Source organism: Dryobates pubescens, chromosome 18 (assembly GCF_014839835.1).
Source record: "Dryobates pubescens isolate bDryPub1 chromosome 18, bDryPub1.pri, whole genome shotgun sequence".
Taxonomy (NCBI): Eukaryota; Metazoa; Chordata; class Aves; order Piciformes; family Picidae; genus Dryobates; species Dryobates pubescens.
Window position 1 is genome coordinate 2,720,977 of NC_071629.1, and position 14,713 is coordinate 2,735,689.

Genomic DNA, 14,713 nt, shown 5'->3' on the forward strand with positions numbered 1-14,713 from the left:
AACAAAGGAGTCCATCCCCTTAGCGTTTGTAACCAGGGGGAAGCAGGCGGCTCCGCTCTCCTGCAGACGTGCACACAGCCTCTTCACGCTTCTCCTCTCACCAGAAGCATCCAGGCTGTGCTTTTCCACTTCCAGCCGCCTGTGCTTTGTACCCCGCAACCAATGAATTCTGAAAACAAAACTTTTAGCTTTTGGGTGTTGGTTTTGTTTTGGTTTTTTTACTTTCCCTCAGTCACCTCGTCAAGAAGCGGAGCCTCCCTCCCCACCGCCGGGCTGCCTAAGGTGTCCGTTTGGTAAGGAAACGCTGCTCCCCGCGGGCCTGACCGGGCTCATGAGGGCAGCTCAACGCACCTAAGGTAGGGAGCGGGTGTTGCTGTGAGGGATGAGGGGACAACGCTCTCTTAGCCAGGGGCTCTTCTCCGACTTTTGACGATCGCTCTTTGTTGTTTTAAACGCTGCCGTGCCGCTCCCCGAGACCCTCCCTCGGCTTGCCTTCTGCCTCAGGCGGCACATCCAGGTGCTGCCACCCGCCCCCGCTTCTCAACTGCGGTACCTCAGGCGGATGGCAGTGCCCCGGCGCGGCAGAGCCGCCCTCACCGGAGCCCGGCCGCTATTGCAGGCCGGCAGCCGATTCCGCCCCTCCTCTCCGCCACCCCTGTGCCCCTCAGCGCGGCGCCGCCCGGCGGGGAAGCGCTAACAGCGCCGCGCGTCACCGCGCGTCAGCGGCCCCCCTCCCCATGCAGGGGATTCTCCGGCCCGCCCTGACGTCATCCCCATGCCGCGCAGGCCCCGCCCCCGCCGGCCGCCATGTTGGGGGGTGTGCGCGGGGGAGCGCAGAGCGGAGCTGCCCCCGCCGGCCGGCAGCAGCAGTAGCCTAAGCTCAGCCGCCGCGCTCCATGGGCAGGAGAAGGGGGCCCGCCGCGGCTGCCCGCCGCCTCTGAGCCGGTCTCAGGGCCGGGGAATGCGCAGCAGCTGGCGGCGGCTGCCCGGCTAGGAAGAGAGCCGGGACATGGTGCCGTTCGCCCCGCTGGAGGACGCGGAGGAACCGGAGCCCTGTCACAAAATGGAGCTGTACGTGAGCAGCGGCGAGGTCAGTGTGGGGCCGGGCGGGGCGGGGCTCCCCGCGCCGCGGCCGGCTCCCTACCGGCACCTGCCTCCCGCCACCCGGGCCTCGCCGCCGCTACAAGCGGCCGGGCCGGGGGCGGAGGGCGGGTGGACCGCAACGCCCCCAGCCTGGTCTCTCCCCACCAGCCCTCGCCCCTCCCTGGCTACGTGGGTCTCTTCCCGTACCTCGCCTCACTGCCCTCGATCTGTCCGCCGCCCTCCCCCGCCGGATCCCGGTGCTCTCGGCGGCGCCGCTTCCCCACCTCCCTCGGAATTCTACCCCCACTTCCTTCCCGGTGCTGCCGCCCGGCTCCCCCGCCGAGCCACCTGGTCTGCTCACGCCTCGTTCTGAGGAGCAGCTGCGCCGGGACCGACCTTCCTTGGAGCTCCCCTTAGCTCTGGCCCGTCCTGGGCAGGCGGCGGCCCCCAAGCGCGACCCTCAGCCCGAGCCCGGTCCCGTCCCCCTAGGCCTCCCTCGACGGCTGCGGTGGGCGCCGCTGCCTCCCAGCTTGACGGCGGCTCCGCGGCTTGGAAGGCGACAGCGGCCCGCGAGGCAGCGGCAACACGTGTGGAGTTACGGGAGCCAAGTTCCAGTTGAGAATAACGCGTGTTAACGAGCATTGAAGGCCGGTGCGGTTTGTGTCGCCTTCCTAACCGTGTTAGTGTCACCCCTGTCGGTTTCCGGATAACGTAGAGCTCTGGAAGGGTTCTGCGAACTCGGTTTTACATCCATAGCTCCTGTGAAAAGTTGCTTTAACTTCTGAAAATTTGACTGTACTAATCTCAGTGTGCATCCAGGTAGGCTGTCACTAGGAGAGGTCCCTTTGCTTTTGTACTGAATAACAAAACAGTAATTATCATGAATGGAATCGACAGAAAGAGCCCGGGAGTGCATGACTGAGGTTTGGATGCTTAAGCAAGGGACGACTTCTGAGAGAGTTTAAGGTATTGCTTAGCTCTACAGGCATCTGTAAGCAAGTGCCACACGCTTTTTAAAAGCAAGTAAATGGTAAAATTGGTCATGCTGTGCATGTGTCTCAGGAGAATGTGACACTTAGGCATTAAAACTTTTCCACTTCCAAATCAGAACTGCAGGATTGCATATCAGGTATTGTCAGGTATGATAAATAAAGATTACACCTAGGTGTATTAGACACAAAAGATGTTATCTAAGTAAAGCTTCATAAAACTGGTTAGACTTGCTTTCCATGATGCACTTGGCTGTTCTTATTGTTCATAAAAAGCTCTGTAGGAAATTCATCTCTGAGTACAAAATGAGAAAAGAAAAAAGCGTGGGTTAAAGTTGTGAAAAGAGTGAAAGGATATCCTTGAAAGAATCTTGTTGAATTTTTATTCTCTGATAAGAATTTATACCCAAAACAGTAGGGATAAAGTGGTGAGGTTTTAAATTCCTTAGCTGTTAATCTTTTCTGTAGCTGTGTCTACAGGGTGCCCCATCCCAGTACTCTGACTGGATGTGTATTTCTGCACCATGGCTGCTACACTTCACCCCTTTAAAATATTCTAATAATACTTCATCCCTGTACCTGCGTATTAGAGAAATTCTAATTATGTTAATGAAGCTACAGGTAAGGATTCAAAAGTCAGCAGAAGTGTTAAGGGTGACTTGTTAATCTTGCTCTTTGTAAAAATAGTGTATTTTGGTTCAGTTGAGGAGCTTATTAATGGTCTGAGAAATTTCTTGGCCCCATTGGTCTGTTCTTTTGTGATACATCAGCTAAAGTAATCCAGCAGTACTGCAGTTGAAATGTGAACATTTGTGGTTATTGTTCTTCTCTCAGTGGTTTTTGGCTGGACTAATGCCCCTTTGCTGAGGCTGATGCTACTTTTAAGTGTGTTGTCTTCAGAGCTGCTTTTGTGTGCGGATTTGCCATAAGTATTGTATTGGCAGTTAGGGAGCGTGGCTGAGGAACCAGCCCTAGCTCCAATACCAAGTAGTTCTGGTGATGGTGGTGATGCCTGAGTTATCTTCAAGTACTTCTCTGGGATAGGGTGAGTAGAGAGACTGCTGTAGGAGCCTGATTCTGGAGTCACACTCATCTAGCCTACAGAACAGAATGTGGTGGATGGTTAGCTTGCTGTAACATCTGCATGCAACTGTTTGCAACAGCCTTTGTTTAAACTGTATTTCCCTCAAGCCTGTACATGAAATAGTTACTTAACAGGGTCTGTGTAAAAAAACATTTCAGTTGTGCTCTGATTAAAATGAGACATTGTGTTTATTATGTCCCTCTTGCATTTGGCTAGCAGCGTTTGAGGCTTCATTTATACCAAAACCAATTTCTTCAAGTTGCTTGTGAATTTCCCAAATTACATTAACATATATGTGTTGTCATAAGGCTTTATATTAAGTACCTATCAGGGATGTGGGGTACTTTCTGCTTGTTGGAGTGGTGCTTTCACATGGTTTGGGGATTTAAGAAAGATTTGTTTCTTCTCAAGAATCTGCTGCTTGACTAAATTTAGGATTACATTATTAGAAAATAAGTGTTTCCCAGTCAAGTGAGGCTCATGTTGACTCGAAGTTAAAACAGATCTTGAAGGTAGAAAACACATTTTCGTGCTTCAAGGCATAAGACCAACATGAGCTTCTGGAAGAAATTTAAGACTGAATTGTTTCGCCCTTTTTTCACATCTTTGAGGTGCTAAGGATTGCATTTTGGATCATACGTTGTGCTGTTCCTGTCTGTTCTCATATTCCTGTGACAGTGTCACCTGTGAAGCAGTTTTATGACTGTGGGAGTTCTTTAAGCCTGTGTAGGAAGGGTCAGTGTCATGCAGTTTAAGCATCAAATAAGGAGTGAACTTTTTTTCCTCTTAAACAGAGGATTAGCAAGGATTTTCATGGTAGAAAAGAACGACAAAGATGGTGATTATAATCAGCTGTTGTAGGTTATTAGAGTATGATTGCAGTACACAGAGAAAACAGTAAATGCTGGAATTTTATTGGCCAGACTGAGTGAAGTGCAAAAATACCTGGAATTAAGCAGAATAAAGTTATTTTGGGCTTTTCTGCCTATTAAATAGAAGTAGACTTGCATTTAACAGGTAAGTGTAATTGACTAAGTGCATGCTGTTTGCAATTATGTGGATATTGTGAATGGCATAAATGCAACCTCACACCGAGAATCTCAGAAAGAAATACTTCAGAAGCCAGTTGCTTAATTGGCTGATGGTGACCAGGAAGACAAGGCTGGAATAACAAAGTGACTGGAAACTGAAGTATTCTGCTAGAAAACTCAGCTGCTCCAGAAGTTGCTGCCCTCCATCAGGCGTATTCCCCAGTTGAGCTTTGCTGCCGTGGTGCATAATGGGTTGCCCACGCCAACTTGAATAAACACATCTTTGGGTTTCGCCAGTGCTTTCAGTCCATCCTCTTGGGCATGTTCTGAGCCTGGTCTGTCAAAGGCCACTGAATTTTGTCAGTGTTGGGAGTTGCGTAACTCCTTCGTGAGTAATTACTGGCAGTGACGTGGATGACTCAGCTACCTAGTTCTGTGCATCTGTGAAGATCTCCAGTTAGGTGGTGTCATGTTAGGAAAAGAAAGTAATAGTATTGCTTGTAACTTGACTCAAGTGCCCTCAGCCCTTGCAACAGAGTGCAGTTTTTATGGAGACTTAGGAGGACAAGCTGTCTTTAAGGGGGCAGGAGGGTGGTTAGCAAGCACGTTAATACTCTTAAATAGAAAACAGTGAGTGTCTTTATGCACTGAAAAGTGCTACAATATAGCAAAGAGCTCTGTTTGACTAAGATAATTTTGACAATCTGCTCTGCTGTTCTGGGTCTCTAAAAGGAGCAGGAGGAATTTTGGAGGCAGCTCACCTGGGTTGGTGCAGGATAGCTTTGAAGAGGCTTTGGTTGCTCTAAAGGAAGAATGGCATGATTTGTTAAGTCAGAGGTTTAATATTCATATAGATCTTCATTACATTAAGATTTGAACTGTGTTGTCTTCATCAGGTTTAAATTTTACAATTTGTTTCCAATATTCTGTAATCTGCCATTAGAAATTATTTCCAGAGTATCTGCTGCATGCCATTTGATTGCAGGCAGCAGTGTAAAGATCTCAGGTTCTTTACTAGCTCAGCAATCCTTGCGTTTGTGGTCAGCTTCATGACTTATCATAGCTGTAACCAGTCAGAGACACAACATGGAGTTCTCCTTGAGCCTCTGATAATGGAAGGGATCAAAATGTTCTTTTAAAATCAGTAATTATGTGTTGCTGAGGATTTGTTATCTTGTCTGAATATGTGATACATTTGCCACAGGAAAAGAACTTTATAACTTTCCCTGGTACCTGAGTATGGTTTAGAGTGAGGGGTTTTTGGGTTTGTTGTTTGGGGTTGGTGTGTGTTTGGTTTTGTTGTTTTGTGGTTTGTTGTTTTTTTTTAAGGTAGATGGCTTTATCTTCCTCTTGGTGTGTTTAAAGAGTTTGTGTTACCTGGCCTCTTCCTTTCGTGAGAGGAGCTCAGGGTCTGAGTCTAGCACAGGGTTTGTGAAGACAGCAGGGTGAACATTGAGCACAAACTTGCAGTCTCATGTGGGCGCTGCCGCTGGCAGGACATCCTTCCTCAGGTCACGTTGTGGCAGGGTGGGACTCGGCTTCAGTTGATTGTCGGGTAACCCTAATGACACTGCTGTGTCTTCCACTTCATGAGGTTGGCTGCTGCGCTGGGAGAAACTGTTCCTTGCCACAAGCATGCGAGTCCAGACAGTAAATGAATTCATCTTGGGCAGCAGCATGTGATAATCTCTACCATTAGAAAAAGCAAACCAGGAAGAGTGCTGCACGGAGGAGAGGTGTGAGTGTTTTACAAGAAGAGGTGCAGCCTTTAAGCTGCAGTTTTGTTCACAGGGACTTTCAGACATTTTTAACTTGCATCACCTGTGTGGCTGTGCACAGAACACCCACGTTTCTCAAACCTATCTTAGGAAACAAGATTCAGTAGGCCAGTGTGTTGCTAATTAAATTAATGATGCAAACTCCTTGCAAATGTAATTCAGAATAAATGAGGAACAAATGATGTCTCAATGGGATGTTTTATTTATTTTTTTTTCCAAATAATTGGAGGTTCTAATGTAAGCTTCCACTACCATTTTGGCATAAGCATTTGAAGTAACATGGTTGTATGTGGGGAAGCAAACTGGTTAGCCTTGTGTTCATCTGCAGGAATTGAGAGGTGCAAGTCTGGTGACTGTGGCTGCAGTAACTCAGCAAATTAAACGCAGTGAAGGAGGATGCAGAAGCTTTTATTGGTCCTTATGCAGACTGTTACCTGTTTGTGGCCAGGCTAGGTCTGTATGTTTTGAACAATGCTTTCTACATCTAATAATAATATGATTACAGCACACTCACTTCTATTTCCTCTCAAATCTTTGCTTCTGTTTGATTGCTGAAGTGAAGACATGTTAAAACAGGGCAGAATGAACTCGCTTTACATCTTTTGCTGTTTCTTCTTGTAGTTGGGTATTTTTGCTGACTGTTTGTCTAGCTTCTTTTGGCCAAAACCTATTGACCCCCCAAACCATAGCAATTTTACCATGTAAACAGTTAAAACCTCTTTAATATGGGAGGAAGATGGTTACAAGCTTTGGTAATATTTGGATCCTTCTGTTCTGCTGTAATTATGAGAGCCTTCTGTTCTGCTGTAATTATCAGAGAAAAAAATGAGTGCAATAGTAGTTAAGCCTTTTACCAGCCCACAGAAGCCCTTTGGATATTCTCCCAAGGTAATAGACTGTAGTCCCAGCCAGTCATGGGATCCATGGCAGCTATTTAAATCAGAAGGCAGGTTGCTGTGTGTTACCTCACAGGCAGTTTGGCAGCGGAGGATTTGGTCTCTTAGCCTGCACTTCTGCAAATGTAAGTTTCTTACCTGCCAGGTTGTCTGACCTTAACTTTGTTCTCATCTCTTCAAAATCTGTATTTGGAAAGTATTGACAGTGTTTGCCTAAGTGTCTAAGTTTAGTTTGTGTTTCAAGGGAAGTTAATATTTAAAATGTTCAGTTAGTTGTAGGACTTCAGCAGTACTGAACAGCAAAGTGATGCAAGGAGGAAAGAATTTCCTTCAGAATAATGATCCTGGCTTCCTTTCACCTGCTTTGTTCATAGCTATCTGCTTTCTAATTCTCAATAATAATAGATTAGAAATCATAGATATTTAGCAAGCAATGACTTAGAGGTTAAAACAGTTCTGTTCTATATATGTTTGTGCATAAATATTCATGATTAAGTCACTACAAAGGGTCCCACTTGGATGCAGAAAAATCTTGTATTTGGCTTCCACAGAAGTGGGAATTAAATATTGCTTGGTACCTTTAGTTGTTTACTTGCCTAAACCAGGCAGCAGTGGAAAATTCTGGTTACTGACACTTGACCAGTGTAAGTAACTGTACAAAACAGCAGTGATTTGACTTTAGTCATTGAATTTAACTGAATAACTAACACTCTGCTACACTTTGAGTCACAATCCAACAGCTTTATTGCTTGTTGCTTTGGGATGTTTGTTTGCTTGGGGTTTTTTTTGGTGTGTTTTGTTTGTGGGCTTTTTTGGTGGTGCTTTTAATGGGCAATGACCAGGGGTCACAAATAAGACAGAAATGTGATGTGTGTATCAGGCAATAAAAGTAGATTCATGCACTTGACTATAAAATTCTTTGGGCTAAAAGTTGGCAGGCATCCCAACCTGTGTAGTTAGAGAGACTGGACAGGAAAGAAAAGCCATGAGCAGCAATGAAGAGGAAAAGTCTATGGTAGGAAATTGTTAATTAAGATGACATTTGATTACCTGCCATTAAAATCCAATAGCTTACTGTATTTGATTTGCCAGAAAGCTGAATGTATGCCTACATGGCATGCTCAGATTGAACCAAAACCCAGCATTTTATTCAATCCTCATTCTAGCAGTGACAACTTTCTGTATCTGGCTGCCTGGAGTTACACTGAAAACAGTAAGGTATCTACACCACTTCTGGCTGGTGGTACTGGTTTCAGAACTTAACATTAACCTTGGAACTTGTTGACCGTATTTAAAGAAAATCAAGGTAAAATATATACCAAATGCACTTCAAATTCAAGTACATGAGTGAAAAATTGTATCAGATTTCTGAGCACCTGCAGTAAAACCCCACTCTATTACTAGGTTCAAATGAGTTTTTTTGGAGATCTTTGGTGTGTCTCTTATTGATTCACTCTTGAACACAATCTAGTGATACTGTCAAACCACATGGGAGTGAGTCATCTAAAATGAGGTTGGAGTTCATATCTGGTCCAAATTGTGGTGGTGTTTCTTCATGTGTTCAATTAATTCATACAACAACAAATCTAGTGGGTGTCTCATCCCTCCCAGTATCTACTTGGGGGGAAAAAAATTATGCAGAAGTGTTATGCAGCAAGTAAGTTGGTAGCTTTGGTTTCTGTAACACATGTGAGGTTTCTGAGTCCAGGGTGTAATGGGTTAGTGATTCCTGACCCTGAGAATTAGGGTGGCAGCACAGGCAGGACATGGACCTGATGGAGTGGGTCCAGAGGAGGGTCTCAAAAATTATCATGGGGCTGGAGCACATCTCCTGTGAGGACAGGTTGAGGGAACTGGGGTTATTCAGCCTGGAGAAGAGAAGGCTCTGGGAACACCTAACAGCAGCCTTCCACTACCTGAAGAGGGCTACAAGAAGGCTAGAGAGGGACTGTTTACAGAGGTCTGCAGTGATAGGGCAATGATTTGAAATAAGAGAAGAGCAGATTTGGATTGGATGTTAGGAACAAGTTCTTCACCACAGGAGTGGTGGAACATTGGAACAGGTTGCCCAGGAAGTAGTTGAGACCCCATCCCTGGAGATACTCAATATCAGGCTCGACTGAGCCACCTGATCTAGTGGAGGATGTCCTGGCTGACTGCAGGGGGGGTTGGACTGGATGACCTTTGGAGGTCCCTTCCAACCCAAACCGTTCTATAATAAGTATGCATAATGAAGATGTGTTGAATATGCCAGTGCTTGGTTAAACTGACAGATTATAGCTAACATGGAGACTCTGTGTAAAGTGTGGCTAAAATAGATAGAAACTTAGGGAAGAGTGAAAGTAGCCAAAGCCTTGTGCCTTTTCCCTTGATACTGCTTTTTTTTTTTTCAGTGAGGATATAATCCAAAAATAAGTGCAAATAACTCAATACAAAACTTGGAGATTAAATTTGATCAGAATCAGTCATTTAGGACTGAGCTCTTAAAAGCTTTACTTAAACTCGAGAGTCCTTGACGAAGCAGTGGAAGTGGTTGAGGGTTTGCTTAGGTGATGCAATTGTGGTGGTATGAAGCTGTCACTTCAGCCCTACCTGTTTGTCCAGTTTTGGGGCTTGTTTTTAAACAGGGCCATGGTTTATGTGGCATTTCAAGATTCTCTGTGGGCCTGCATTTCACCAGTTCACATACTGGTAGGCAGAGTGTATTGCAGTGTCTTAGGGAGAAGATTTAGATGGTTTCAGAAGTGAAAAATATCATTGCTTGGTCTGTACTTGGTTGGAGGTTGTGGAGGCTCTAATGCTGGAAGTGTTCAAAGCCAAGTTGGATGGGTGCTTGAGCAACCTGGTCTAGTAGGAGGTGTCCCTGACCATGGTGGTGGGGTTGCAACAGGATGATATTTAAGCTCCCTTCCAACCCAAACCATTTTATGATTTCTAGTTAGTATCTTGTGTGAGCTCTGTGCCACATGAGGATAATAGTGCTGCACAGTTAATGTGTAAATAAATTTGTTGTTAGAAAAATGCAGTTTATTTCACTCAGTTTGTCAAGTATTTCCACTTTTTAATCAATGATTTCTGTGTTGAAGCAGAGCATGTCCTTTATATTTCTGCATTTTGTTGACAGCTTCATTTTTTTTAAGCAGGATTGAATTCTGTTACTGAGGGAGAGCTTAAACTAAATAACTTTTAGACTTTTTTTTTTACTGTGACTGAACTTGCTGCTTTATTGTTACTGTTGTTGGAAGGAGTAGGCAACTGCCACAAGTATTGTGCTAATTGAAGAGCAATATCATTTATTTGTTTTCCTCCAGAGGCATATCATATTCTCCTGCCTCTTAAAGGTGTCATTTTTTAAACTGATTCACAAATATTTTGACACACAGATCTCCAGTTTCTGAAGTACCTCATTAAAGTTTGACTATTCTCTTTGCTGGATATTTAAATAGCTTTTGATACAAGCACAATTTTAGAGGAATCTGGAATTTAAGGAAATAAGTAATTTATTTTGGTGCATAAGAATTCTGTGCTGTGTTCTCCGTTCTGCCTCCTCTTTCACTTCTCTCTCTTGCCCCAAAAAGACTTTAAAATCACTTTTTTGAGTCTTTTCTCCTTAAAAATGCAGATTTTAGGTTTCTGAAAAGCATTCACACCATCAATTTTGTGCATAGTGGCAGAGTCTTACTTCAGTGTCATCTTGTGTGGATGGTATCCTTAGCTTTTAAAGAAGGAATTTTAAATTAATCCCAATTAAACAGTGCTGTGGAACAGCAGTTACACGGGGATATGCTAAATGATACATAAGGGAGATGCTAAATATAACTACTAAGTAGTAGTAGTTGTTTGAAACTAGTTTTAAATTGGAGCAACAAGGATACCAGCTTTCATTCGTGTGCTCTGAAATGTAAATTGATCAGATGATGAACTTTACTGATTTGAAACTGCAAGGTCTTAATGCTGGTTTTGGTTTGTTTCTCTTCTTTCTCTTCTGCATTCCTCTTCTCCTCTCCAGCTAAATGGCCTTAAAATGGCAGATGAGCCTATGGAAGAAGGTGAACCATATTCCTACCACGTGAGTATATTTGATGGCTGTTCCATTTAGACGCTCATTAGTGTGATTGCCTTTTGAAGCAAAAATGTATGCATTCCCTGCTCTTTAATAACTTTTGAACCTATCATTTTGTTTGACCAGATCTGAAGAGCCTCAAAGTCTCAGAAATTACTTTGAAAATTAGTACCTGGGCAGGGCTGTGAGTGTCTTGTTTTGGAAAGTGTGCTGATGAAGTGCTGTATGTGTGATGCAGAGACCAGTTACGAATCCCTCAGCCTCAGAAAACGCTCAGTTCAATCCCAAACCTGTTATACACAGTGATTAATGTTGCTCTTTTACACTGTCACCTGTTCTTCCTTTGTGTTTTACTGTAGTTGTATATTCATCTAGAAGGTACCTAAATCCTGCTGGTTTAGGACAGAATTAATCTTTGCACCAGTATATTGATTAGATTTTATATATATATATTTAATGTAGAAATACCCCAGATAAACCCTACTGAGATGGCTTTTTGTCCAGTGTCATGGTGATGTAGATAGTTAGGAGATTCTGAAAATCGAGTGTTCTGGCTAAACCTTGAACTGAACTTCAGGCTCATGCTGTATGTGGTGAGATGCCTGATTTTTGCATGGAAAAATTTGCTACCCTTTTTCCATGCAGTCATTTTTTGAGCAGGATCATGGAAGAAGGTGTCAAATAGATCTTACCAGCTCTAACCACTGCTTTGTATTGCAGTAAAAAAATCAAATAAATGATTTGGAGAATAAACTCTTGGAGGTAGAAGCATGTGGTGCTTGGAAATTTCCTGGTGTGGAGCAAGTAAATGAACTATCAGTGTCAGTCACCTTACATGAAGCAAAGAAAGATGAGCAGTGGGTTGTCTGTGTCTTTCACTGTACTTGAACCAGAAGGATGTTGTTGAGCTTGTTTGTTAGGTGCTTGGAGCTGCATACCAGTCAAGCTGTAACGAAGGAGGATGGCACAAAGCCATAACTTATTGCAGCCTTTCTTTCAGTGCCTTGTCTTCTGGTGAACCTGCTGGGAATAGTTACCTCTTGTGCAAGGCTGCTCACTGGGAGCTGCTAGCTGAGCCCTGAGATAAATTTGCTGCTCAAGCAGCAGAGCACAAAATCAGATAACCAAATTTGCAGTTCATGGAGGCCAAGCTAGAAGTTAAAATAAAATTGGGATATATATATATATGCTCAGCTCTCTATCTGCTCATTTCTTGTTGATCATGCAGAGGTCTTTTTATATTTAAGTCATGCCAATTTTTAGTACTTTAATGATAGTTAAGTGGGTGAAATTACATAGCCATCTTTTGTGAAGGTAAAACACTTCATAAAAATTAACTCATTTCCTACATCTCAACTTATTCTTTATTTGTATGGAAAACATTTTTTTTCCCCTCAGTTCACATTTAGAAACACTCTTGTCAGTCTCCGCAGCAACCACGTGTGATGTCACAGGCTAATGACTGTGGGTGATAAACAGAAGAGCAGGTGAACTCTTGCAGATCTTTTCTTATTCAAAGGTTCACAGTGTTAAGGAATACAAATGAGGGTGGTGAAGTAAAAAGGCTTCTAACTAGGATATTTACATATTTCATACAAAGAAGCAGCCATTAAGTCTGTTGTACAACTTGGTGTCTAAGTAGATGACTTGCTGTGTAACTTACATGACTTGCTGCTTTCATCTGTCGTGGGATGACTTGAGATGATGGTGTTCTTACCTGCCTTAAATCCCAGGCATGTGTTTTAAAAAGAAATAAAGAAATTGAAAAGATAGGTGCAGGTGCATCTTTCCTAAGAGTGTGTATGTGCACAGTCAGCAAGGTGGATGGATGAAACAAAGCTGAGCTGTGTACCCTCTGTCGTTAGTGTCAGCTGAGTCTCGTTAGCAAAGAGGGAAATAGCTTAGAGTGTGAATTAAAGAGTTAAGTTTGTTATCCAGCAGTGTCTTGTGTTAATAGCTACCTTTGCATGAGGAACAGGCAGAAAAGTCCTTTTCCAGGAAGGGTATGAAAGGAGAGGAGGAGAAAGGACTTAGAGAATGGTAGGGGTTGAAAGGGACCTTTGGCTGTCATCTAGTCTGACCCCCCTGCTAAAGCAGGGTCACCCACAGCAGCTTGCCCAGGATCACAATGCCCAAGTGGGTGTGGAATCTCTCCCAAGGAGGAGACGCCACAACTTCTCTGGGAAGCCTGCTCCAGTGCTCTGGCACCCAAGCAGGGAAGTTATTCTTCCTTATGTTTATGTGGAGCTTCCAGTATTTGGTTTGTGCCCATTGCCCCTTGTCCTACCAGCGGGCACCACTGAGAAGAGTCTGGATCCATCCTTTTGCACTCCAGCCTTTAGATATTGATGAGGATTGATAAGATCCTCTTTCAGTCCTCTCTAGGCTATAAAGAACCCCAAGTCTCTCAGCCTTTCCTCCTCAGACATGCTCTAGTCCCTTCATCTCTGTAGTCTCATTTGGACTTTCTCAGTAGTTCCCTTGAAGTGGGCAGCCCAACTGGTCACAGTAATCCAGAATCATGCAGTAGTAGCTGAACTGCAGTTTGTGAATATACTGGGTTTGTAGCTTTATTTCTCCCTCTGGACAGGCAAAGTGTTTAAGGCATAGGTATTGCAGTGCGATGATTACTCCCTCTTAATTATGCAGTAAGTACGTATGCATTTAGATGATTGGATTTCTCCCCTGAATTTGTCTGAACCCACCTAGAGAATTCCATTCTATACTGTATGATAAAGTTGATTTTAAGTTTTAATGCATGGGCTTCATCAGGAGGACTTTATAGTCAACCTAGGTACAGAATGATGTTCTTTTCTAAAACATTTCATCCTGTGGTCAGGTCTTTTTTTGGTGCTGTGTACTTGACACCGAGGGACAAACAATGCACCACCAGTTGGTAGGGTGTTTTTCTGGTCTCTGCCAAGAGACGTTTTCAAGGTAGAGCTAAAGAAGTGTATAGGAGAACAGACAATCATTTGGGTACCTTAATGTCATCAAATCACATGGGATGTTCAGTTGTGATTGGGTTGTATTTGCAGTGTGCAAGAAATCAGGGCCAAAGGGTGCTGCTCCTGTTGTACGTGCAAGCTCAGGTGCTGCCGTAGGCTTCAGCACGTACTTTGTAGTTTCAAGAGTGCTTATTTTGACATCTCACTTGTTTTGGCTCAGAGGAACTTCTCTTACACCATAAAAGCTGCAATGCATCATCTGATTGGTTTTCATCACTAATGTTTGTCTTTTCACAATTGTAGCTGCTGTGCCCTGCTTTGCTAAAGGTGAGAGTAGCTCAAAAAAGTCAACAGAGCACTGAGCCTTTTATTTGCCATAGAACTGCCCTCAGCTTTCTGAAGGTGGGCTCTGCCCAGGATAGTCTTTCATGGGCTCTGCACCCCATTTTATTCTGTTTCTTCAGTTGGATACAGCAACCCTCAGAGTTCTTAAGATGACTCACACTTTATTTATGCTCTTCAAACGATGCATGTCCCTCTAGCTAGAAATGGATGACCATATTTATTATCTGCTGCTGTGAAAAGCAATAGTTACCTAACATGATGAAATTCAATTCAATTTTTATTAAGGCTGTATCAGGAAAGGGGAAAATAAAATGAAAGGTCGCCAAAACAGGGGTGGAGCACCAAAGGATCCTCTTGGTTCAAAAAAAACCTGTACATTTATTCCTGTCATAGAAGAAAACCCATCTTTGCAGCAGTCTTAATATTTATGACAAAAGGAAATGAGCTTTCTGTGAGAATTTTTCCTCAGTTTAGACATTTTAGATAAAGGATGGAT

At 43.8% G+C, this 14,713-nt stretch overlaps 1 protein-coding gene across 2 annotated transcripts in view; it reads left to right on the top strand.

The window, feature by feature from the left end:
- Nucleotides 1-776: 776 nt before the first annotated feature.
- RPS6KA6 (ribosomal protein S6 kinase A6) overlaps nucleotides 777-14,713 on the top strand; it is a 42,351-nt gene continuing 28,414 nt past the window's right edge. Inside the window, exons 1-2 of one of the 2 annotated variants that reach the window (XM_054169578.1) lie at nucleotides 777-1,090; nucleotides 10,871-10,930. In XM_054169578.1, the coding sequence (XP_054025553.1) occupies nucleotides 1,010-1,090; nucleotides 10,871-10,930 (141 nt within the window). In that variant the 5' untranslated portion in view covers nucleotides 777-1,009. The remainder of the gene's footprint in view (nucleotides 1,091-10,870; nucleotides 10,931-14,713) is intronic. The other variant, XM_054169579.1, reaches the window with a different exon arrangement.